At 28.3% G+C, this 27016-nt stretch overlaps 3 protein-coding genes across 6 annotated transcripts in view; 2 read left to right on the forward strand and 1 right to left on the reverse strand.

Moving 5' to 3' along the window:
• Positions 1 to 542: 542 nt before the first annotated feature.
• Positions 543 to 27016, reverse strand: part of LOC126908406 (uncharacterized) — a 70344-nt gene continuing 43870 nt past the window's right edge. The window contains exons 2-3 of one of the 2 annotated variants that reach the window (XM_050690439.1): positions 1779 to 2867; positions 543 to 914 (exon numbers count right to left, since the gene is read on the reverse strand). In XM_050690439.1, coding sequence (XP_050546396.1) covers positions 694 to 914; positions 1779 to 2867 — 1310 coding nt within the window. In that variant the 3' untranslated portion in view covers positions 543 to 693. Of the gene's footprint in view, positions 915 to 1778; positions 3317 to 27016 lie in introns of those variants that run through there. The other variant, XM_050690438.1, reaches the window with a different exon arrangement.
• The window catches only part of LOC126908404 (uncharacterized), a 50501-nt gene continuing 39718 nt past the window's right edge, over positions 16234 to 27016 (forward strand). Inside the window, exon 1 of one of the 2 annotated variants that reach the window (XM_050690432.1) lies at positions 16234 to 16648. In XM_050690432.1, coding sequence (XP_050546389.1) covers positions 16276 to 16648 — 373 coding nt within the window. In that variant the 5' untranslated portion in view covers positions 16234 to 16275. Of the gene's footprint in view, positions 16649 to 16731; positions 16963 to 27016 lie in introns of those variants that run through there. The other variant, XM_050690436.1, reaches the window with a different exon arrangement.
• LOC126908408 (uncharacterized) lies at positions 16969 to 18807 on the forward strand. 2 transcript variants are annotated; one of them, XM_050690443.1, is made up of 2 exons: positions 16969 to 17375; positions 18010 to 18807. In XM_050690443.1, exons 1-2 carry the CDS (start codon positions 17012 to 17014, stop codon positions 18243 to 18245), a joined length of 600 nt encoding a protein of 199 aa, XP_050546400.1. In that variant the 5' UTR covers positions 16969 to 17011; the 3' UTR covers positions 18246 to 18807. The 2 variants fall into 2 exon arrangements, with proteins under 2 accessions (XP_050546400.1, XP_050546399.1); XM_050690442.1 differs by lacking the exon at positions 16969 to 17375 and adding an exon at positions 17388 to 17780 and having other exon boundaries at positions 18010 to 18806.

Consider the following 27016-nt stretch of genomic DNA (forward strand, 5'->3'; position numbering starts at 1 on the left):
AAAAAAAAAAAAAAAAAAAAAAAAAAAAAAATACGTGTATGATGGAAGTAATTTTAGTTTGTTCTTTCGTAAATGTCCAATAATAAAATAAATCAGAATTTTTTAATGTCATTGTTATAAATTGTATTTTAATGTAAAAAATAAGCAAGAAAAGTAGAAAAAACTGTAAAAGCATAATTGTAATAAATAAAAAATAAGCAAAACTACCCAAATAATCATCATGTTTAGACTAATTTATTGATAAATTAAAATTCAAGAACAATTATTTAATAAATTCAACAACTTTCTAACATAAATAATGTTAGTGGAAGGAAAACAATGGATTTGTAACTTCATTTTATTTAATAAATTTTAATATTAATAAAAAACTTATAAACCATACAATAAATTTAATTCAGTTTAAGCAAAATAAATAATAACAATACTAATCAGTAAAATTATATTTGATATGATCTAACACGATTTAATGTTTGAAAAAACTAATAACTGTGATTATATTAACAATCAAAGTACTTATAAATTTAAAAATTAAAAATAACTTATGTTATTTTATGTTAAAATATATAGTGTCTATTTTATAATGTTAAATTTGATACAAATTATTTAAAAATTAAAGTATCGTAAAATGTTAATTGGATAAAAAGATATTGAATTAGATATTGTACATTAGATATTTAGTGCATGTGTTAATAATTACAGTCTTATATACAATATGTAATCTATTAAATATTTAGGAAAGAGATAAATTTTACTAATATATTTTTTTATCTGATTATTATGTCTCATATTATTTTTGCTTATATTTTCATCATTATCAGCTATACTTTTTTCCTTGATATCACCGATTCGAGTGACCTTATTGTCATTTAATTTATATAAAAATGTATAAATATCTTCATTTTGACATAACTCTTCTAAAAATAAAAGTGATTTACTATATAACAGTATTTCAGAAATTAAAAAATTAATTCTAATTTTAATATATAAGAGTTTTAATAATTTTTGAAAAATTAATATATGTAAAAAATGTTTAGTTAAATTATTAATTATTATATGAAAATGTGCAATATATAATATTAATTAAACTATCAAGTAATTGTGCAAGAAGGTAAGAAGGCAATGGGAAATCACTGCACTTAAATTTCCCCAGGATATACCAATGCTATTAACCAACCTAACGGTTGTAAAAAAAAAAAAAAATCAAGTAATTAAAATAAAAACCCTATGAATATAGAAGTATTAGTAATGAATTGTTAAGCGGGTATTAAAATATAGTAGGTTGACCAGTAATTGTTTCATTATTTATTTATTTTTTGATAAATATTTATTAATATTTGCTATTAGTTCTAAATAATCAATTACATAGTTATTTAAAATTAAATTTTAAGGTAAATAATACAATATTTTAAGAAAATAAATATATTCAGTGATTTCTCAAAAGAGTCCGCTAAATTAATTTTTTTTAAATTTTCAACACAATGTTTATAAATAATTAAATTAAACTAATAATAAAACCTGCCAATTATTTTTATATGCGTTTATAAATATACGAAATATACGTTTATTGTATATCTAACTTATGATTAATATTAAAAGTATTTTTAATGACAAAGAACTCCACATCATTTTTTTATTCTGTTGGAAATTAATATGAATATGTAAGTAATAAAATGTTAAAATTCTTAAAAAGTGTCACTAAAATTAAATTTTCTAAAATTTTCATACTATGTTTTATAATAATTAAATTAACTTAAAACTAATATTTACTAAAAACTTACCTATTATACGTGTATTAAAAATAAATGTATGTTCTACATTTAATATATGAGTAATATTAAATGTATTTTTGGTGACTTCAAACAATTTTTTATGTTTTTCTAATTCTGTTAGATATTCTTGTACTTCTTGCAGATTCACAACCAATTTATTAAAGCAATCATCAATAAAATTCTTTTCGAAGTATGCATTTAACACATACATTTCAATTTTGTTATTATAAAAAAATGATTCTAATGAATTTTTGAAATCGATAGATGATAATGTAAGATCTGTTTTATTTTTGTGAATAAAATGACTAAGGCATGTCGATGTTTTTTTTGATAATGTAAAAAAAAAATTTGTTGGACCGTCACCAAAGAGGTTCATATTGACAAAATTTTGAAAACATTCAATTATTATTTTACCAACAGAAATAATATTTTCATAGAATTTCGACGATTCTTCTTGGTCACTATCAAAATCATAAACATAAGTTGATGAACTAAGAGTTAAGGTAAAGAGTCTTAAAAGTAAAGCAATAGGACGAAATGTTGCAGTTAGTATTAGTGTATGAAATATTCGTATTTCTTTTCTGTAACATGTATATTTGACAAATCTAAAAATATCAAAAAGGGTCAAACGACTATTACCAGGGCAAGTTATGGAAAGTCGTGCAAATCGGATCATATCTAAAACATATTTTTTTCTTCCATTTATTAACATTGGATATTGTTTATCTTGAGAACTTATTATTATATCTATTTCGGGAATTTTGCGATTACTCATCATAAAGTCATAAAATACTATATTTTTCGGTAAAAATTCCCAGTATTTAGACCTTTTAAAAGCTTTTTGAAAAATATTATACACACTACTAAATTTTAAATTTATAAAATTATCGTCGTTTTCGTTTAGTTCCTTATCAATTTGTAATAATCGGTTTTTAAGTTTTTTTGCGACATATTGAAAATTCTCGGGAGTATATTCTCCTGATTCGTTGTAATCAGGACAATAAATAAATGATTCGTCATATATCACACTTTGGCACCATTTAGATAATAAAATATTCTCAAACTGATCTGAGAAGTAATCATGAAATATCATGTAACCTTTAAGAATACTTAAAATTTGATCAGACATATTATATATTCCGTTATTATTACTAGCATAAAAATATACATACTCGGATACGTTATTTAAGTATAAATTTAATGACATCAATTCCTTCGAATATAATTTTTTATCAGCTTCCCTTAAAACATCTAACATTACTAGTACGAGTTCGCCATGAGTTTTTATTGCGTCGCCATATTTGCATAAACTATGCACGTCATACAATTCTATGTTCTCACTGATTTCATTTAAATATTGTTTGTTATGATTAAAGTAATTTAACCAATACTTCGAAAAATTACACTGCAAATTATTAAAGGATAATCCAAGCGTTAAATTAATGTTTATTAATGATATAATTTTTATTAGAATCATTTTTTGTCTTATTAAAATAAAATATTAATATTCAAGAGCTACTTATACTATAACTTAATGTAGAAGTATTTACAAGTTGTACTTTTACAACCTATTATATTTTTTATTTTAGTTTTTAACATTTGATAAATAGTGTTACATTTATTCAGGTGTTTTTGAATTCGTGCATAAATATATAACTATTATTTTAAATATTTTTCAGTGCTTTAATAAATTTAAATTTTTGTATATACATTATTATTATATCGGGAAATTTTTTGGCATATATATTAGTGCTGATCAATAAAATTCGATCACCGAAATTTCACTACTAACAGTTTTTACTTTGTTATATACATTGAAATAAGCATTTTGTGAACATTTGAGTTTTAGCTTCGATGCGAAGTTAAGAAGGTATTAATTTTACTATGATATGTTTTTTTTTTTTGTGACTGGGAACGCTCAATCTCAGCTCTTGTTGGACCGATTTTGATGAACAATATGTCAAAAGATCAAATATCGTATCTAGTCAAAGACATTACCCTCAAAAATTGAAAAAAATTCCCTCGTTCCCCATAATCGAGGAAAATCCCCCCAAAAATTAAAAATTTAAAAATCTATAATTTTCGACATTTTTTCATTTTTTTTTACTTAAAATTGCCATAAGTTTTTTTAAAAATGATCGAATCAATATAATTTTTTTTTTATAAATACCTTAGGTATTTACTTATCATTTTATATATTTTCGTAAACATTTGACTCTTTACTAGCCCACAGGAAGGGTTTCAAAATGGTAACTTTTTCACAAAAAATTACCTTTTGAAAATGTTCCGGAAAGACTGACATTTGTATATATACCTTAAATTAAGGCTTTAAATTTGACCTCTAGATTTGTCTTCATGGTAAAAATGACTACCGTATGCAAAAATATGCAATTTTCATGAAAAAATTCTTGATGTTATATTTTACATTTTTTAACATTATGTTGCTATAACTTTTTAAAAAATGCATGAATCAATTTTATTCTTTAATGATACATACTTTATTTATACTTCTTTCATTCAACATACATTTTTTTTTAATCGGACCATTTCCTTATATACAGGGGGGATGCAAACCTTTTAAAATGCGCATAGAAAGTAGAACCTTTTCAACTTAACTTTTGAAAATGTTCCGGAAAGACTGAAACTTTTATATATGCCTTAAATTAAATATTAGGTAATATACTTTATTTTGAAAAAAAAAAATTTAACCTCCGGACTTGTCTTCGTGGTGAAAACGGACATCAAAGTTAAAGAAAAACGTACGATTTCCTTGAAAAAATTGTCGATTTTAAATGTATATTGCTATAACTTTTGGAAAAATGTATGGATCAATATTATTATTTTTTAAAAATAATTTTTATATACCCTTTTCATCTGACACACTTTTTTTGTAAATCAGATCATACCCTTCTATAAAAAAGGGAAGTCAAATTTTGTGACTATCATTTATTTTCTCTGCTCTAACTTGACCTACTTTTTTCAAAGATACGTCAAATGACTACAATTCGTATCTAGTTGAAGATATTAAATTGATTAAAAATAAGATTTACTATAAAGAGTAATTATAAAACTTCCTAACTGCATATTAATCTTAACGATACAATTTTTTGAATTCTCATAAAATTTTCTATTTAATGATGTCAATTTCAAACTTGCCAATTGAACTAAAAGTTATGGTAAAATAAGTAAATTTTTTTTTATTATAAACATTCACAAAAATCAACTTTAAACGATTAAAAAAATTGGTTAAATATGTCATTTTCCTTATTTTTAACATATTAATAATCAAAATCAGAATTAATTTAAAACAATTTTTGTTTTTTCTTAATTATTTTTTTTATTTGTAAATACTTATTTTTTAATGATAAGTAATAATATTAAAACTTAGAATTGATAGAAAAAGTTTAATTGTATATTTTAAAACATCGAGAAAAGTTGATTTAGAAAAGTACATTTTTGTTTCTGATGAAAGTTCCTTGTAGTTTAGTGTATAAAACTTATAACTTTATTATAAGTAACAAACATTTTTTATTGAAAAGTATTGCGTCAAGCTCTTTAATTTTTTATATGCGTTAAAAGTAAAGAAATATACAACTACTTTATTATTTTTATAATATCTCCGTGAAAATTACAGTATTAAATTATTGAATATCAATTTCATACTAAATTGTGAATTACTAAAATTATTATTTATTCATATATAATAATTATAAATCAAATAAATAATCGGGATAAAATTAAGGGAATTAGAGTTATTGTTGTTTTTGAAATAATCTACCAACTTCTTAAAATTAAACACTATCTACAGATTTGCATCGAAGCGTTTTTTATGATAGTAGTTTTAATCACTATCAGATATCATCTATACTTGTCCCAACTATGCCACGTCCATACTGTGCCGCGACCCCACTGTGCTATCGTTTTTAAAATAAAATTTCACTGATCGTTCAATGTGTTTTTAGTGTTTTGATCAAAAATACGTCAAAAAAACATAAAAACAGCTTCTTTTATTAAAGTTTTGGTCAAATATAATGATTAGTATATCGAGAATTTTAACAAAAAATAGCATACAATTGCCATTTTCACCGCGAAGCCTAATAACTAAAAACGTGTGTACATTTGTAAACATTTCAGGCAAATTTTGTGCTCCAAACTAGGTTTACACCACCAAAGCCCATTCCAATTTTTCTTTTAGCTATCATGGTATTTGTTACATCATACGCAACAGCTTTTTCTCTAAATGACCATTGTTCGATTTTACGCAGTCCCATGCGTGTTTTTCTAATTCGTAATCAGCCAAATGACGTTCCGATAAATCATTTGCTCTTGCATACGCAATATTATGTTTACGACAGTTGCATCGAGTTTATTTATTCCAGGATCACTAGGAAGAAAAAAAAATAGAGACGGAAAATGCCGATAAGCCTAAACGTTCGTTTTCCTACAACATGCAGTAAGAAGATTTTTCAAAATGGTCGTTAGAAATGTACCTCGTTTATGGTTCAAAGTACATTGAAGATAATTAGTTTATCATGGTCAATACTATGGTTAAATTAACCAACCATTTTTCAACTATTAAATTTGGTATATTAGAATCACGCTCACTAAGTTATGAGCTTTATCAACTTTTATTATAATGTAAACCTGCAGTTGGAACATTCAATAAAATCGATTTATCGGATTATAAAACTTTACTAATTTACACTGATGTACATTTCGGTTGAGATGGAAAATTCAAAACTAATGTAGGCTATAAATATATGTATGTCATCAAATCCTTGTTTTCTCCGAAAACTGGCAGTGGTGTGTTATCCTTCAAAATTTTAAACAAAAGATCTAAGGAATACGTGTATTGGAGTGATCCTAATGAACTTATAGTTCGTAATGCAAAAACTTGTGGCAAGTGTAGTATTTAGTAGATATGAAAAAGTACTCCACAAAAAAAATAAATTTTACATTTATTTTAACGATGTTTATACAAAATATGCATGGGCTTTAAAAAATAAATCTAGTACAAAAGTCAAGTCGGCATTTGAAAAAGTCTTTTTCAATAGATCTCCAAAGAACTTACAAATAGACTCATGAAGAGCATAAATATAAACTTTTTTTCAACTTACTTTACAATGAAAGCTGCTGTTGTGGAGAGATTTAATAGAACGCTAAAAAAAAAAAATGTGGAAAATATTTACTACCAATCGATCATACAATTGGATAAACATTATAGTAGATATAATAATAAATTACGATAATACAAAATTAGGAGCATAGGAACAATTTCTTGTATAACTTTGCGTAATCCTGAAAATTTCAGTTTTAAACGGCTACCTAATTCAAAATACAATAAGTAGTTTAATATTGATGATGAAGTTTGTCTCATCATGCGTTGCGGTGGATCACCGTGTGAGCAATTGTACGGCTCTATCACACTGTGTGCTTGTGAGGGGCAGTCCGGGAGTTCAGCGCAATACCCGGGCAGCGGTCAATGCCTGGTTGACGCCTAAGCGCGAAAAAAGTTGACGGCCAAGTCCATAAAAGAAGACGATAAATATAATATATATGTTATGTATAACATGTTATTTTATTAATATCTAATAGTTGTTTATCATTGATTGTGTATTGTATATATTGACCGGTCCCGCGTCGCTTCTTGATACACGGAGCCGCGTGACCTGTGCTACCTTTATCAACCATCGTCTTACAATATGTATATGGTAGTTTGACTGACTAACACCGCGTGTGTTACGCCACGGTACAAAGTCCAGCAAGTGCCGCACGTCCATCGATGACCTGCCGCAAATATACGTTTAATAACGTATAATGTTATAATGATTATAACAGGCTGCTGATGGTAAAATGAGGAATACGTGGTGGGCTAGTGGAAGCCATCAAGAACTATATCAAAGCAAACAATACCAAAACACTTGGCTATGATCCAACAAAGTCTGCATCATGAATCGTTTATCAAGATTGTGAGTATCATACATAAGTGTACAATAAATAATAATCTGTACAGTTGGGCTTTGAGTCAGTCCATGCTGTACGGTGGCTTTCGGTGGTATAAAGAAGCAGACCCTCTGGTCGACCTCCAATTGCTGCCGGACACTGGTAATACGGGACGTATATATGAAGTGAACGTATCGTATCCAGAAGAGTTGCATAACGAGCACATCGACTTGCCGTCCTTGCCCGGTAACGATGTACCACCGGGTTCCAAAGAGACTAAACTTATGGCGGTACATCGTACACTACGTTAATCCTAAACAGGCAATTGCTCATGAATTACAAGTCGATATAGTATATATGATAACTCCATAAACTATAAGCGATGATATTAATATAAATATTTGTTCTGTAGGTACATCGCATTTTAAAGTTTCAAAAAAGTAATTGGTTGAAACTGTACATTGAATTGAACACTGAAATGCGGAAAAAGGTGTTAAATACTTTTGAAATAGCGTATTTCAAATTAATAAATAATGTCTTCTTTGGAATAGCAGTATTCCACAACAATAGTTATGGAATATTTGATATATTTTTATATTTTATAGGGAAAACTATGGAGAACATGAGGAAGCATACTCTTATTGAGCTTATCTCCAGCCCCGAACGTCTTAGCAAGCTAGTGAATTAACCGACCGCCAATATATCAAATATGGTGAAAGGCTATGCACTGTCGTGATGGAAATAAAAATTGTAAAATTTGTAAAACCTATTTATGTCGGTTCAGCAGTACTTGGCATATGGAAGACGTTAATGTAAAATTACTACGATGTATTAAAACCACATTATAGCAACGCAATCGAATTGGTTTGTATGGTGAGTACAACCTTTACAATATAATATATTATATACTGTATATTTTTAAGATATTTATTTACTTACTTTATATTGGACTTTTATATACCTGCTCCGTGCCAAAAACTTTTATCGGAATTTAGCTGGGAGCCTAAATTTATTAGTGCACGTGAACGTATCAAGCCTGTTTAAGAATCACCCTTACTACTCTACCGATTAAAAAGATGCCGGGCTTTTGGAATTTCATCCCTTATTTCCATTAGTCTATTAATATTTTTTGATAAATCGAAAGAATTGTCCTCGGGTAAGATTTTATTATCAATGGACTGATTGGGTTCAAAACCATGCATTAAGAAAAAAGAACTAAACCCAAGTCTTGAGTGTGGACAAGAATTATGAGCAAAAGTCACCATCATATAATACAAAACCCAATCTTTTTGGTTTTTATTAACATAATGCGTTAAGCTGTTACAAAGAATTTTATTTATTAATTCAGTTTGCCCATTAGTTTGTGAATGGTAGGCTGTTGAAAAATTTTTTTGTGATACCTAAGCTCCTACAAACCTTTTCAACCTCTTTATTCTTAAAATGAGATCCCCTGTCACTTTGTAAAATGCTAGGAGGCCCAAAAGTCGTGATAAGGTCGACTAAGAATTCAATTGTAGCCTGGGCATTGGCATTAGACACAACTTTAGTAAAAGTCATTTTAGTAGAATTGCAAGGTGTAAAAATTAAGTATTTTTTTCCTCTAGATGGTACTAATGGTTCTAAATAATCAATACAGAATCTGGAAGCTGGCCTTGAGCTTTCTAAAGGAATTGACTGTAATAAGTCAGCAGGTTTACCCACCGGATTTTTTAAAAATGGGCATGATTTACAAGTTTTAATGATATTATTAGTATCTTTTATCATATTTGGCCAATAATATTTTTGTTTTAATCTAAGTAGGGGTTTATTCATCCCAAAATGTGCACTCAATACAGATTCATGGTAAGCTTTTAACACATTGTTAATTAAGTTCTTTGGAATAACTAAAAGAAAATTTATACCATTTGGAGACCAATTTTTGTAATACAACGAATCATTTTTAATACAATAATGTCTAGATTGTGCTTTGAATTTATAATATTTATTATTATTTATAGCCTCATGAATGCCAATACAAAACTCATCTGGAGATTGTTCCTCTTTTATTACCGCAATACTTAGTTCATTGTTAACTTCCGAGTCTGTGGCATCTAGACTTTATTCTAAAATATTTACAGGATATCTAGATATACAATCCGCAGCTTGATTCCATAAATCTGGTTTATGTTTTATCTTAATGTCAAATTCTAATAGTTTAAAAATAAATTTAGTAATACGAGAAGATGGGTTTTTCATATTTTTGAAATATTGAAGACTAGCTTGGTTGCTAAAAACAATCACTTTCCTACCTATCGAATATTCCTTAAAATAATTTACAGCAAAAACTACAGAAAAAATTTTTTCACCTCCTTTGAGCTTTCTAAATGCGTAAGCAACAGGATGCCTTCACCATCCTTACCCTCTTGCTCAAGTAGTCCTGATAAATCGTCAAGTGAGGCGTCCGTGGTAACATAAACCTGAAAACCATCCTCAAAATGTGCCAATACTGGAGTCGTTGTAATGACCATTTTTAATTTTTCAAAGCCTATTCTTGTTCATTACCCAATCGAAAATTCTTTCTTTTTTGTTCAAATCTGTGAGGGGATTAGCGATTTTAGCAAAATTTTAAAAAAATTTTCTATAATAACTAGTCAAGCCAATAAAAGCTCTCATATCTTTAATTCTTTTTGGTTTAGGAAAATTAATTATAGCTTTAATATTTTATTCCAAAGGCGCTATTCCATCTTTTGAAATTTTATGGCCTAACAATTCAATTTCAGAACCAAAGAAAATACATCTATTTGTCTTTAACTTCAAACCAGCCTCATCTAACCTTTCAAAAACCAACTCTAATATTTGTAATGCTTCCTCAAAAGATTTTTCAAAGATACAAATATCGTCCAGGCAACTTATCATAGATAAGTTACCTATATAATATATCACTGAATAAATTATTCATTACACGTTGAAAATATGGAGCACTATTCTTATAACCTTGCATTAATTTTTTAAATTGAAAAAGACCAAAGTCAGTTGTGAAACCAGTATTTTCTTTATCTTCCTCCTTAATGGAGATCTGAAAATAAGATTGCGTCATATCTATAGAAGAAAAATATTGAGCACCTTCTAAGGCTCAAAAAAGGTCATCCGCTCGTGGTATAGGATGTTTATCACTTATAATTCGTTCATTTAATTTCCTAATATCTACTAAAAATCTATATTCTCCCTTCTTTTTTATCGGAACAAGGAAAACGGGAGCAGGAAAACTACATTTACTAGGCTCAATGATATCATTTTCAATCATTTATTGAATTAATTATTTTAATTATTTTCTTTGCATTGGCGCAACTCTATATGGAAGTTGAAAAATTGGTTTATTCGATTTTAATAAATGATATGTATTTGAACCGGTTTATAGGAATTGTTAGCGCCGCTTGGTGGTATCTTTTTGTTTAATACATCAGTTGTATACTAGACACCCATGTGTTGCATCATTCGTGTCACCTCATCGTACATATAAGTCGCGAAGAGTGGATATTCTTTTGTGTGCTGTGTTGAAATTGTCAAATTAAGACAGATACCAATGTCTGGTATAGCAAATTTTATTTCGACATTGGAGCCAGAGCAAGAGGCGCTTAAAAATTATTTAGACTGGATAGAAGCACAGTTAACCGTGCTAAAAGTCAAAGAGGCAGATAAGGCAAGTTATTTAATTGCATATATTGGTCCTGAAACGTATAATCATTGAAGGAATTTTCTCTTCGCGTCGATTAGTAGTGAGTGAATGATTTAAATATAATCAACGGGCATGTGAATCTATCCAAGAATTCATCGATAGTTTAAAAAATTTAGCAAACTTTTGCGAATTCGACACCTTTTTAGACGACGCGTTGCGGGATCGTCTAATTGTTGGTTTGAAGGATGAATCAATACAACGCAAATTACTTGGCGAGAAGACTTTAAAGTTTGAAAAAGCATGTGAAATTGCCTTAGATTCCGAATTAGTCGGTAATCAAACTAGCCAAATAAACCAGTGTTATTTGCAAATTAATGCGGTTATTAAGTCGTACGTGGAATTTAAGAAAAACACAAATAATCTCACGACGGTGTTTAATAAAAATATAAAAGTTCCAAGGAGAAAATAGTAAATTTAGTAGTCGAAGTGGTCCATTAAATCAAAATTACCTCAGGGATCAGCAGAATCAGTCATCTCAAAGTAATGGTCAGTCAGTCAGGCAGTGTTTTCGGTGTGGGAGAAATCATGATCATTGTACGTGTTCAGCAAAAGAGTGAACATGTTTTGCATGTGGCCTTGGGTCACACCTCAAATTCAAAAATTTATAAAGTCAAAACAAAGGATAAATGTATTAATTTTATTGAATCAGTAGCTGATATTAATAATGTAAATTTAAGTTCTCTGAGCTGTGAGCCTTTAATAATAAATACTGAAATTAATGGGGTTTTATTAAATTTTGAAATAGATAGTGGAACGTCTGTTACTATTATTCCAAAAAAAGTGTTTATGCAAAAGTTAAAAAATAAAATATGTCTGGAGTCGAAACCGATACATTTAAAATCGGTTAATAATACTGAAATAGAAGTGTTAGGTCAATCTTTAATTGGTGTAGAGTTGGCAGGTAAAGTAGTAAAACTCAATTTGATTGTGACTAATGACAGTGTTAGTAAGTGTTCATTGGGTAGGAATTGGTTAAATACACTTTCGTCTGATTGGAGGAAAATGTTCAATAGTGTAACGAGTGAGGTGAATTAAGGAAAAAATCAGTTACTTATAAGCAGAATAGAGGATAAAAATAAAATTGTTGATGAAATTAAAAGAAACTTAAATGGATTGTCATATTATTTGAAAAGCTTGAGGATTTATCCATGTTTGCAGTTGATTGCTGACGTTTCGGACTCATTGCAGAGTCAATCTTCGGAGCGATAGTTACTGCTTGGTGGCTGAAACTATACTAGCGGCTTATCTTGTTATCAGTCTGTTTTTATACGTTGGTTGTTTATCATATCAGTTGTTTACCATATCGGTTGTTTATCATATCTGTTTATGACTCATGTTGCTTACGGTATCTTGTTTTTGTTGACGACTTTTTTTTTGATTATTGTTGTTGTTTTTGACATTCTTGGCATTTTGATCTTCCTTTTCTGCAGCTGATAGAAGTAGTTATGAAGTTGGTGCAGTAATTAGTCACGTAATCGATAATGAGGAGAAACCGATAGCGTTTGCGTCGAGCACGCTATCCAAAAGTCAAAAAAGTTTTTCACAAATTGAACGTGAAGCACTAGCAATAATTTTTGGCGTAAAAAAGTTTCATAAATATTTGTTTGGTTTAGATTTTATTTTGGTAGCTGATCATCAACCATTAAAAACAATTTTTAATCCATCAAAAAATATCCCGGTAGTATCAACATCAAGGTTACAATGATGGGCAATAATTTTATCTAGTTATCGATATATAATACAATATAAAAAAGGTACACAGATCAGTCACACGGATGCGTTATCCAGATTACCAGTATCAGATGAAATTGAAGTGGAATCCGAAAATTTATCCTTTTTTGAAGAATTGCCACGATCATATAAAAAAGTTGGCGAGGAAACAAAAAAATGATAAGGTATTAAAAAAAGTATGTAATTATATTGTTTCAGGTTGGCCAGCAAAAATAAAAGACCAAATTCTTCTACCATATTTTCGTCGGCGGAATGAGTTGTCGGTCGATAAAGATTGCATTATTGTAGGTTGTTGAGTGCTAATACCTAAGAGCATTCAACTGTGTTAAAAATACTACACGAGGGTCATACTGGTATAGTACGCACGAAAATGTTGGCTAGGTCACATGTGTGGTGGGATACATTATGTAATGATATAGAACGTTTTAGTAAAGAGTGTAGTGAATGTCAAATAAATCAAAACGATAAAGCTAAAAATGAAAAGGTATATGTTAGTTGGCCAATACAGTTTACCAATTATTTTATAATCCTGACTTATTTTCCTCGATTTCTCTCCTTTCCACTTAATTTCCTGCACACTGCAAGCGGGCTTTTATATTAGTAAATCGGCCTGTAACAACAACGTGGTTTGCCACTTGCATAACGACTAGCTAGAGTAGCAAGGGTCGCCACCACCTAGGCGAGGTGTCACACCTATCAGATATGATTACCGGACCATAGGTGGAATTTAATTTTAAGTTAATTAAAAGTATAATCTAAGTTAATATGTCGTTATATGTATAAATTACTATAATGCCTCGTGGTTTATAGAACACTATTATACCAATCAAAGTTGTATGTGGTTGATATGTAAAACATACCGTAGCCCGTGTCTAGATTAAGGAATAGGAATGAAATACACGCGAGTAATTAAGTTACTCGCGCAATAAAATAAATATTACAATTGAAATTAATAAGGAAATTTAATTTAATTGTTAAAAAAAGAAAATTAAGTTAAACATGGACAAAAATGCGAATGCATCAAAAACCATGTCTACAAATAAAGGCAATACAAATAAAATAAAATATTTAAACAAATAATATTACAAACATCACGGACGGTATTGGAACACATCCGTTAATGTTAATCGGAAATTAATGAAGAACACCAGGAGCGGTCTGGACACTCGCTCCTTAGCGTTGGCTAGAAGAAAAGGGAAACACGTGCTCTCCACACATAAACAAAATTAAGTTAATTTACAATAAAATAAAATGAAATAAAATAATTAATAAAATATAGCTCATTACATAAATATAATATAAAAAAGAAAACGATACCCGGTCTCCGAAGAGACCCATCCGATGGTCTGGATGCTTCGCCGAAAAGACCTGGCCGTTTGCCGTTGGCGGCTCTACTCCATCATTGAAAAATATGTCAATAAAACAACAAATGTGTGCACCCTAGCACGGTCAATGACAGAAGAAAGAATAGAGAAGAGTCAACACCGATCTAACGGCAATTTCATATCGATAACGGCCAGTCTTTTTGGAAGGGATCAATACTGATAAACAATTCGATTTTAATTATATTTCTCTTTTATCGCCTTATCTAGCGGTCAGAGGCAAAATAATGAGTGGTTGACACCGCTGTGTCAGAAAAAGGTTCTTTCGCGCGAAAAAATAAATAAATAGACATAACAAAAAATCATAAACGGTCCACCTTTGAATTTGTGACGTTACAACACAACAAATGTTAACTTTTCTCCTCTTAAATACTTCTACTAATTCTCTACTTCTACCAGTTAATGTTCCAACATTCCAAGTACCTATTCTTACTTTGTATCTATCTTTCTCCCTTATACACGAGTCCCGGCCAAGAGTTATGTGGTGATGTCTCTACACCGTTGACACTACAAGCGTTGGATAGATTTGTACACATGACTTGTGAAACAGCTACCGCACAAGTTGTCCGGCTAGTATCAAGCACTTTATTCCTTAGGCCTTCTCCGTTTTTAACTACTTTATTCACTCTAACCTATTACACCATCTAACCCACGTACATCCGAGATGGGACAATCGCCTAAGTTTTGTTCAAGACATCTCATACTATTCGTCAAAAAAAATTTTATGACGGCTGTCGACCTGACGCAACCTTATTAATCGCCTCTTATGACTGGCAGAGAGGTCGTGGAAGTATTCTTATCTACTATCCACAGGGATAAAAATCAAGAAAAATATCAAATTAAAAAATACATTTTCCTAATATAATTATTACTTTAAAAGAATATTCTGTATACAACTTTATCATTTTTTTTAATTTCTCAGTAAAATTTACAATAATATATTATTAAATATAAATTTCATACAAAATATAACTTCTATAAACATTTTTTATTCCTATAATATAATTATAAATCTGTAAGATTTGTTAGATCGGTCTAAAAACTATTCTAAATAGCGAAACCAGCAGTTATTTATGACAGTTTATTACAGAGAGAATACATGAGTTCTTATTACATTTTAACTACTACTTAAACTTACTTTTTTAAAAAATATCAGCCTATTAACAATGATAATATATTATATATTACTGACCAGTGTAGCAACCTTACAAATCAAAGAATTTCTTATAAGGATATAATTTACGAAAAAGGAGATCATTTAAATTGAACAATATTTATAGACTTGCATCGTAGCGTGTCTTATGAAAGTAATTTTAAACACTGTCAGATATCATTAATTTTTTTTCTAAATATGTCATGTTCCCAATGTACCACATTCAGGCTGCGTTAGGTTTACTTGTTTTAAAATTGAACAAGTCAAGTCTAAGTATTGTTTAAAAATGATTAAGAAAACATCATGTTTAAAATATTTTATTCTTATTTCATAAAATTAAATAATTTTTTTAATTATAAAGTGTTAAAATGATTTTCATAAGATATATTTATGTATGACTTTAAAAACACCTAAACAAATAATCATAAATACAACTATTTATCATATGATAAATAATTAAAAATAAAAATAATTTATAAATATATATATATAAAAGATTCTAAAAGTACAGGAAAATTCTTAAAGTAATTATTCTATATTAGTAATAATCTTCTGTTAGTATTTATTTTAATAAGACAAAAGATGATTTTAATAAAAATTATAACATTATTCCACATTCATTTAACGTTTGGATTATCCTTTCAAAGATTACATTGTAATTTTATCATGTATATGTTGAATTATTTTAATCATAACAATCGATATTTAATTGAAATAAGTGAAAACAAAGAAAAATATGATGTGCATAGTTTAAACAAATATGGCGACGCTATAAAAACTCATGGCGAAATCGTATTAGTAATGTTAGATGTGTTAAGGGAAGCTAATACAAACTCAATAGAATTGATGTCAGTAAATTTATATTTAAATAATGTATCCGAATATGTAGATTTTTATGGTAGAAATAATGACGGAATATATGATATGTCGGATCAAACTTCAGGTATTTTTAAAGGTTACAAAATGATTCATGATTTTTTTTTAGAACAGCTTATGAACATGAAATCTAAAAATTGTNGATTTTTTTTTAAAGCAGTTTATGAACATGAAATCCAATAATTGCAATTATGAGATATTTGACGAAATATTTATTTATTGTCCTGATTACAACGAATCAAGAGAATATACTCCCGAAAATATTCAATATGTTGCAAAAAAACTTAAAAATCGTTTAATACAAACTGATAAGCAACAAAACGACACTGATGATAATATAAAAAACTTACAATACAGTGAAGTATATATTTTATTTAATAAAGCTGTTGAAAGGTCTAAATACGAAGATTTTTCACCGAAAAATTTATTATTTTATGACCTTATGACGAGTAATAGCGAAATTTCTGAAAAAGATATAATGAGAAATTTTCAGGATAAACAATATCCATTGTTAACAAACGAACAGAATTTATATGATTTAGACATAATTCGATTTGCACCACTTGCAGTAATTTGTCCTGATAATAGTCGCTTGACCCTTTTTGACATATTTAGATACGTCAAGTATACTTTTTATAGAAAAGATATAGAAGTATTTCATACACTAATGCTAGCAGCAACATTTCGTCCTATTGCTTTACTCGTAAGACTCTTTATCAAAATTCTTAGTTCATCAACATACATTTACGATTTTAATAGTGACCAAAAAGAAACTTCAAAATTCTATGAAAATATTATTTTTGTTGGTGAGAGAATAATTGAATGTTTTCAAAAGTTTGTCCATATGAATTTATTTGGTGACAGTCCCACTAAAGTTTTTATTAAATTTTTAATGAAAACTTCGGAATGCTTTAGGTTTTTTATGAATAAAAATAAACAAAATCTCATATTATCCGCTAGGGAATTAATGAATTCATTAAAATCATTTTTATATAAAAACAAAATTGACTTTATTGATGTATCTGGAATCTTTATAAAGGACATTGTCAACAATCTATTCAATGTATTGATAGTTGATCTGAAACAAGTAGAAGAATTTCTAACAAAATTATACTCTTATAAGGAAATCTTTATAGTCACTACCAAAACTTCTAATATTAAACCCAAGTTAGATATATATTTCACACATGTTTTTAATAGATATGTAATATGTAAGTAAATTTTAATATTAATTTAATTTAGTTATTTGTCTTTTATTATCTATACTGAAATATTGTAAAGGACAAATATAATCAAATTAAAAATTTTTTCCATATTTATTTTTCAAATATACTTTCAACCTATATGTATATCAAAATTATTATTTTATTACTTATTTTTAATATTATATTTTTATATGTATCATATAGAAATGTAAGTACAATTATTATTTATTTTTAGGTGAGTTATGTGAACTTAAAGATATTTACACATTATTATATAAATTCAATGATGATTATGTCAAACAGATTGGTGAAGTTAAGAATAAAAGTCCAGCCATTGATGATGAAAATAGAAACAAAATTAATAGGTATCAAAATGATCCTGCAAAAATTAGAAATAATAGTGATAGATGCGAATTAAATAATTACAATTTTTATCCTAAATACTTGTTAGATTACATATTATACATATAAATTATTCAAATTTTAGTATTTATCAATAATTTTTTCAAATTTTCCTCCACAAATATTATACATAAAAGTATCTTATTGATAGTAGTATCATACATTATATAAACATAATTAATTATTACATTAGAATTTGGTAGTACTAATTTTGAGAACCATACTGTTAAAACGGTCACTGATCAACTGACAGTATCAATACAGACCTTTCATGTCTCGACATATAATTACGTATATAAAGTATATAACATTTTCCTATTGTTAACTGTGACTACTAAAATTATAATAGACATTGTATAATATGTAATAAAATAAAAATATAAGTATACATTATAATTATTGATATCATTAAACACACTAGGTACAGTAATATTATTTAAAATAAAAGTTTAAAATGTATTTTCACTTTTGTTAGTATAGTAAATGATTTAAAAAAACACATTTTTTCCTCGATTATGTCATTTTACTCAATGCAGTCTATTGTATAAATGTTTATGATTTAGTTGTTTATCGAGTTAAACCCAACCCATTACCGTTGAACATGTCTTATATTATATGCTTTGATATTTTATATTAAAAACTATTATATTACGAATAATTTTTAAATCTTTTAATTACATAACCTATTTCATTCAACAATAATCAATAACAACATCTCTAATAATATATAACTAATTCAAGCATCTTTTAGGCTTTATAATTTCCCTATCAGATCTCCTTTGCTCTGTATTTTAAAATAGTTATAGCTTAAAAACGTTATAACTTTCTATATAATATGTCGAAAGTTGTCATCGATCAATGATTTTTTTAATTATATGATTATTTATTTTATTAGATTTTTAAATATGTATGTATTAATTAAAAAAAATAAAGTTGACATCCTTTTAAGGTATAAATGGTGAATTAAAAAAATTATTAGAATTGATAAACCTAGAAATATATAAAACTAAAAATTACCATAAAGGGATTTCTTAACATTTATTATTTCAAGAAAAATTTAGTGGCTATTAAAATAAATGCTTTGTATTATGTTACCTCAATTTATTATAAGTTTTAGATTTGTTTGGAATAACTTTTTATGATTTCCCTGTAAAATTTACAATATTAGTATAACTAATTTATACATTGTGAGCTAAATTATCTTAACTTCTCATCTATTTATTTATTTTGTTATAATTTGTTGTTGAAATGAGACATTAGTATCTAAATACCAGATTGAATTTATGCCTGTTAAGTCAACAATGGAGCCATTATTTTGTGTAGGACAACTTATAGAAAAGTATAAGAAAAAAAAAAAAATTAAAGTATTGTATTTATAGATTTGGAAAAAGCTTATGATAAAGTATCGAGAGAGGTTTTTAAGTGGGTATTAATGATAAAAAGAGTTCCTAAAAAGTACGTTAATTTATGCCTGTTAAGTCAACAATGGAGCCATTATTTTGTGTAGGACAACTTATAGAAAAGTATAAGAAAAAAAAAAAAAACTAAGTATTGTATTTATAGATTTGGAAAAAGCTTATGATAAAGTATCGAGAGAGGTTTTTAAGTGGGTATTAATGATAAAAAGAGTTCCTAAAAAGTACGTTAATATAATAAAACATATGTATGATGGCAATTGTACAAGGGTAAAAAGCATGAGAGTAACAGAAGAAAAATGGCTCTTTTTATTTTAGATAAATTAAGCTAGCGATCTCTTGTGAAATTCCTGAGATGTATAATTATTTATAATTGGTTAATTGCGATAGAAACTCTGATGTAGTTTATGAATTGTAGGGGACTAGTTTGAAACAAAACGATCTCTTAATCTTTCTCATAAATTAGCACCAAATTTACAATTAATAGATAATATTTTGATATCTTTGATATACTGTTAAATACTTTCGCCTTTTTTTTTGTACCCTATTATTAAATAATATTCTCTTCGAAATTCAATATGCAATATAATATTTCTGTAAACATTATTACAATTCATCAAACGATTTTGTTTCGAGTTTTTCAATAGTACACACGCAGGGTGATTTTTTTATCATAACCCACTCAATTACTTGCAGAATAATAATAATTTAAACATTTTTTTTTTTTATTATCTTTAGTTACATATTATTCTTGAATTTTTAACTATGTAATACTTTTTAAGTTCATCCCTTATGCCTTGTAAGGGGGTCAACTTTGTTCTTTTAAATGGTAACACATATTTTTAATTTAATAAAATGTTTGAGTTTTTAATTTAATAGCAAATGGCATTTGAATTTTTAGTATAACTTTATTCGTTTATTAGATATAAACATTTAAAGTTTCAAATTTTTGAGTTGATATACATGTATAATACACAAGGTATTACAAATACAGATAGCTAATTGGTTTTTTATGACATCAATGTTCGCAGGTACACAGCATTGTTATTATCAATGGTAGTAAGGCACATTGTTGTGAGTTCATAAATACACTAACTGACTATATAAAAGGTATATCTATTGATAGTCATAATTGATAATAAACAATCCGTGACTGCGATAGCTACGCTGTTACTTTAGTCGGATGCTTAGAGTTTAAATCACCCCCAGTAATAAATTTACTAGAGATGTTAAGTTCGTGAACGAATAGTTCATTTGAACTATTCACTTAGATGAACTATTCTGAACTGTTTCAGTACCTGTAACTTAACAGTTCACAGTTCGAAAAAAATTGGTAGCAATGTATAAATGAAATAGTTCGCGAACTTCTTTAAAAATTCTTTGTGGTTCGTTGTTCGAAATACTGTAAATGGTTAATAGCTGTTTACAATTAGATAACAAATAAATTATATTGTTAAAATGTTACAGGGTTTTTAACTGTTTAACAATAAAATAAATTCATACTATGTAAAAATATTAGATCAAATTTCTGATTTAACTTAAGACTACTGGTCAGTATATCTACCTTGAATTAGGTGATAATGATAACATGAGCCATGAGGGTATTAATAATAATTTTTTCTTAGTTTATGATGTTCAGGTTAAGGGTTAGTTTATAACTTAATTGCCCATAAGTAGTGTGAACTACAACTGAACTGTGTACTGCTATACTAATAGTGATAAAATGAATAGTTCATTGCCAAACAATATCAGCATGATCAATAAAATTAGTGAACTTAAGAATAGTTCATTTGAACTATTCACTTGAATGAACTATGAACTAATGAACTATTCACAGAAATGAACTAAACTTTCCATCTCTAAAATTTACTACCTAGTGTGGTGAAATAATGTTTAAATGTGTTGTTAAAAATTTTTTGTTTAGGAGAACTGTATATAGATGAGATCATTAATGGCCATTGCTTTATTTTATTAATAAAATAGAAGCAACTTGAAGGGAGTAGTAAATTGTGAGAGATATTATTTTTTACATAGATAGCTATCCCAGCATTTCTGGAGCCATTACAATGATAGGTTTGGTAAGTTTTATAGCCATAAAAGTTAACTTATGTGTAATGTGTGAAGCGGGTTTCAGGTATTAGTGCAATGGCTATGTCTTTATTTTTAAGTAGTGTTAAAATTCATTTTAGGCTTAGGTAAATTGGCACCCCCATCGCCCGATACGAAGGTATCGCAATAAAATCCGCAATCTGTTGGGCCCTCCATTAATGGAAGTTTGGGGTGAGGCTAACCACCTCACACAAGAAAAAAAATGAGTTCCAGAACAACACAAAATCAAGCCTCGGATTATTTGGATAAGTTTAATCTCTGAGCCTGGAATGTACGGTCGCTATATATAGTGGGTGCACTGACAGTTATAGAGACTAATTTTGAGCGATAAAAAATTGAAATAACGGCAATTCAAGAAGTTAGATAGATAAGAAATTGAAATCTGAAATAGAATAGTTTTACAGTTTTTTAAAGCAGTGGTCAAAGACGTGAAAAAGGGGTTAGATTTATTATTAACATTTAATATCTACCATACATATAACAATTTAAACCTTATAGTAATACGCTGTGTTATATCAAACTTTAATGTAAAGACATGAATTAAACACTAATAAATGGATATGCGCTTACAGAGGACAAGCAACAAGACGAAAAAAAAGCATTTTATGAAGATCTAAATGCTATATAAGAATCAATAGTAATTTTAAATATCTGGGTGTTACAATAATAGCAAAAATAATAATCACGAAAAAATTATTAACGAAAATAAATGAATGAATGAATAAATTTTATTTAGATGCAATTTTTGGAAATAATTTTATTTATTATTATTTATTAATTTTTGATGATCATTTAATTTGGGAACATTTAAATTCATAAATGTTTGTAATTCATTGATATCATACTGTTGTTCTCTTCGAAATTCTCGATCGAACAAATCATGCATTAAACGATTGGGTGAAATCATACCTAATTGTCCCAATGCTTTATTGACGGTCGTAATGCACATTTCTTCAATCACTATTAATACCTCATTATACATTTCCAATGTTATGATCAAATCAGAGTTTTCTGTTAAATGGCGCATTCGAATCAAAAACTCTTCTACCATAAAATCTCGATATTTATTCCACAATTCAATCGGATTCGAAACATGATATGATATTATTATGGCATTCAGCATACGTATTTGATGTGGAGATGAAGCGATCGATGCATCATGAAGTGATGAATCCCAATGTGCATCATTTTCCAGTAAACCCAAATACTCACACGCTTCACGATACGTTACGCATTAACTGTTGCAAATCTTCAAATGAACGCAGTCCCACAACATTCACTAACAACAGCCTCAAATAATAACATTCTATCAGGGGCGGACTGGCTATGTGTGAGGCTAGTCGGAAAATTTTCGCTAGAGGTCAATGAGGCCATAATTAATGGCAGATTTTAGGAGCCTTGGCCCCTAGGCTAAGTATTTTTTCTTATTTATTTATACATCTTCTATCTTAAGTTATAAATATTCTGCTAAAAATAATAGTGTTATCTGAAGAAAAAAAATGTGAAAAAAATATAAAAATTTGCAAATTTCTTGTTGGATATACATCGATCGAATATGCTGTCAAGAAAATGTGTTTTTTGATTATTCATGTTATCGTTGTGTTACATCGAGTTGTTGTCGGTTTTCTCTCTATGTTACTATTGTCGCATCTTATCGCTTCTTCTGTTATAAGCTCTATGGCGTTTGCGAGCTAGTAGTTTTGTATTCGTTTTACTGTAAAATGAAAATATCACCTTTGCGATTTTCGTACCCTGTGCGCTCAGTTTTATCGCCGTTGGGTCTATATATTTTCTGAGATACATCACAATACCTTTGACAGCATATTTCACACTTTGGTCAGCAACTTGCATTCGACAATTGATCCTTTTCAATATTCAGCATTATCATCAGCCGTTTTCATTTATCAGATAAGTATAATGCTTGTTCATTTATCTTTCTAAGACTCACTTGTATAATTTATTATTTGTTTATATCATCGCCTTTCTGGCATTAGTATTAAGTGTCCCCCCTATCCACCACATTGGTGTATATAAGATTTTTTATTTCTTGTATAATACATTTAATTTTTATAATTATATCTTGTGAAATTCATTCAACATTCAAACATACAGTCCACTCATCTTATTCTTTATCCTCGACATAGCTAAAACTTAAGATAGAACAAAACCACGAACGTTAACGAACCCGTGTGAATACCACCTGGCGCTGCATTCAAACATTTCTATTTATTGTACTAAAAATGTGTTCACAATACTTTATACCTTTATAAGTATATTATAATTTTAACAATTTATAAAAACTTAATAACTATTAAAGAGTATTTTTACTTACGAGTACTATTAAAAAAAAAAAAAATGACTATTTTTTAGTAAAATGACCCTTTAGAAGCCTCTTCATTTCTGTTGAATTGGCAGCCAATTGATCGATAATAATGTTATATGGTACTTCCATATTACATTCAAGCGTCATTAACATAAATGCTTCTAATTTTTCGTCAGACAGAGATGATCTTAATCGATTTTTAATTTTTTTAAGGATTGAGAAGCTTCTTTCGCAAGTTACTTGTGTAAACGCTAAAGTAGTTACCAGCTTATAAGTAGTGTATAACTCGTTATAATCAGTTGTGTGAATAACTAGTGAATACAAAAACTCGAATGCACATGAAATGAATGACTTACATTTCACCTTATTCACCACACATTTTAGCTCTTTTTCCGAATCTTCTTCATGGTCACTAATTTCTTCTTTGAATGTACTATTCTGGCTATTACTTACCAGACACACATCGGCAATGGCATCATAATTCTGAGCGAATTCAATCAATTGACGTTGCACCACCAAAACGTCAACTTGAGCCATATTTGCAATATTTGTCATAGACTTTTCAGGTAACATGAATTCTGGCTTTTTCATTTAATGAAAGTTTCTAGGGTCTAAAAATGAAGCATCTTGAATTATACATCGGTTGTTCATATACCTAAAAATGACAGAAAAATTTCTTAACAGTTTGATAAAGAATACAAATAAATTTAAAACATTTATAATTAATTAATTACTTAGCTTTTAAAATTATATTTTACCTGTCGTTTAATGTTCCAAACGCATTGTTGACTGTTTTGTATACTTCGACTTCAAACCATTTTTTTCATCTTTTGGTCTTTCACCGGTAACTAATTCACCTGGCATTTTTCTTTTTTGTCAAATTCTGTTTTTCATTAATTCACAAGACCATGTTGTGTTTTCGATACCATCTATATTTTCCAGTATGGATTGGAAATATTGGGCAAATTGTGTTGTTTTTTCAAAAACTGGTTCAAAATTATTAATTTCTTCTACTAATTTGGTTCTCAAGTTATTTAGTAATGAAAAATCCAATGTATAATTTAATCTTTTTGATTGAAGACATGCTGATGCTGAAGAACTTAGAGAAAATAATGACTGAAAAACAAATGCCTTTAGTATTGTTTCAAATTTTAACAATTTGTTTGCTATACTTTGGGCATCTAATTTTATGACTGAGTCAAAATCATTAGAATTTGCCACGGTTAACAAAGCTTTAATGACCGTTAAGAATCTATTTTTTTCTTCATTAGCCGTACTTATTGGGTCAAATACGTGGTTTAACGCAACGTCTTTGATCCACCAACGGGTTTATTCAATCTTTTGTAAGCGAAGCATTCTGTCAGACCCAACGTGATTTTCAACCACAGTTCTTTTCTATTTTGTCATCCGCTTATAAGACTGACCAAAAAACACTACTAAACGGTCTAACAACAAAAACAAATTCACTGCTTCAGGACATGAACTAACTGCTTCAGTTAGTGTAAAATTTATTATATGACTAAAACAATGAGTGTGTATGGCAGTAGATATTTTAAGGAATTATCACTGGGCAACTTAAAAAAAAAAATACCACGCTGACTATTGAAATCAGCATATTATGAGCTTATAAAAACTTTTCGGTATTAAATATTATAGAAAACATTACCTATATCTAACAATACCAACAAAACTCACAAAACATAAATAATTACAAATAATTTACGAGTTAGGTAAATTAATTCTTTTTAATTACAAAAAATGGAATCAATATTGTTAATGACATACAATATACATAAAACATAAGTATAATAAACAAAATTATAAAAATTGATATAAGAATTAAAATTATATTATTTTTTTTAACTTTTTCAAAGAACTTCTGTATGTAGAAGTGGTCTTTATACGCTTGTTCGTCTGGCAACTTGTATCGACGTTGTTTTTTTTTGTAAAAATCTGGCAACTAATAGTCTAAAATCAAAATGCGCTGTACCACTGTTGTTTAAAGCGAATAAAGGCGGCTATTAACCACTTCCCTCGAGTAATTGGACTGCTTGTTTGTTTTCAAAATTATATGGCAAGATACAGCGCGTTCAGGCCCACAACTATGAGGAGTGATAGAAATATACGTCTGCACGAGTTTGGAAAACAAAGTATTTGGTGTACTTATTTTTTAAATAATAGTAAAGTTTTCCAGTGAAATCTGTAATATTACGTGGCGCAGGTAGATTTTCTGTCGCATAGAGCCCGAGTACTTCATCGCTGAATTGACTTAAATTAGTCTTGTCAAATAATCCTTCGATATCGCATCTGACCGAAGCAATCATTTCTGCTGCACTCGGTACGTTTAAAAATAATTTGAAATGATTGATTATACTTTTTTGTTCACATTCAAGTCGCTGTTGTAGAAATTCCATGGCACTTTGAATAATTTAATTTCTAACACTTGAAACATAACGTCTAGTTGAAACGTATGAATTTTGAATTGTTCGTGTTTGTATATTATCATCATCTTTCTCATGTTCTAATTCTACTTTACACAGCTTGTTTTTTAAATCTTTTCTTCTTAAATCTTCTTTTCCACCAGGAAAACAATTAGATGCGATTAGAGACAATGATTGAAGTACATCTGTTTTTGTAGTTTCAATGTCACACAAAGTGATCCTCATTTTTTTGCCTTCTTTTTATATTTTTTCAAACTGGCGAAGTATGTTCATCATCAATGCAGTATAATATTCTTGGTCTCCGTCTTCCTTTCACAGCCTTAAAAATCCTTTAACTGTTGATTTGTCACTTTTAATTCCACTAATGTTAGTGATTAATGAATTCCAATGCATTCTTATCACTTTTAAATTGTTCCAAACTGATTCACTTAAGTTTATATGATGTTGAACAAATCGCACTTCAAAATATTTTGGGAATGGATAGAACTTGTTGTTTGACATTTCTGAAATTAATTTAAGTTCTTCTGTGCGTACCGCTGAACTTCTGTAAAA

This window comes from Daktulosphaira vitifoliae, unplaced genomic scaffold, assembly GCF_025091365.1.
Source record: "Daktulosphaira vitifoliae isolate Bord-2020 unplaced genomic scaffold, ASM2509136v1 Scaffold_5, whole genome shotgun sequence".
Classification (NCBI taxonomy): Eukaryota; Metazoa; Arthropoda; class Insecta; order Hemiptera; family Phylloxeridae; genus Daktulosphaira; species Daktulosphaira vitifoliae.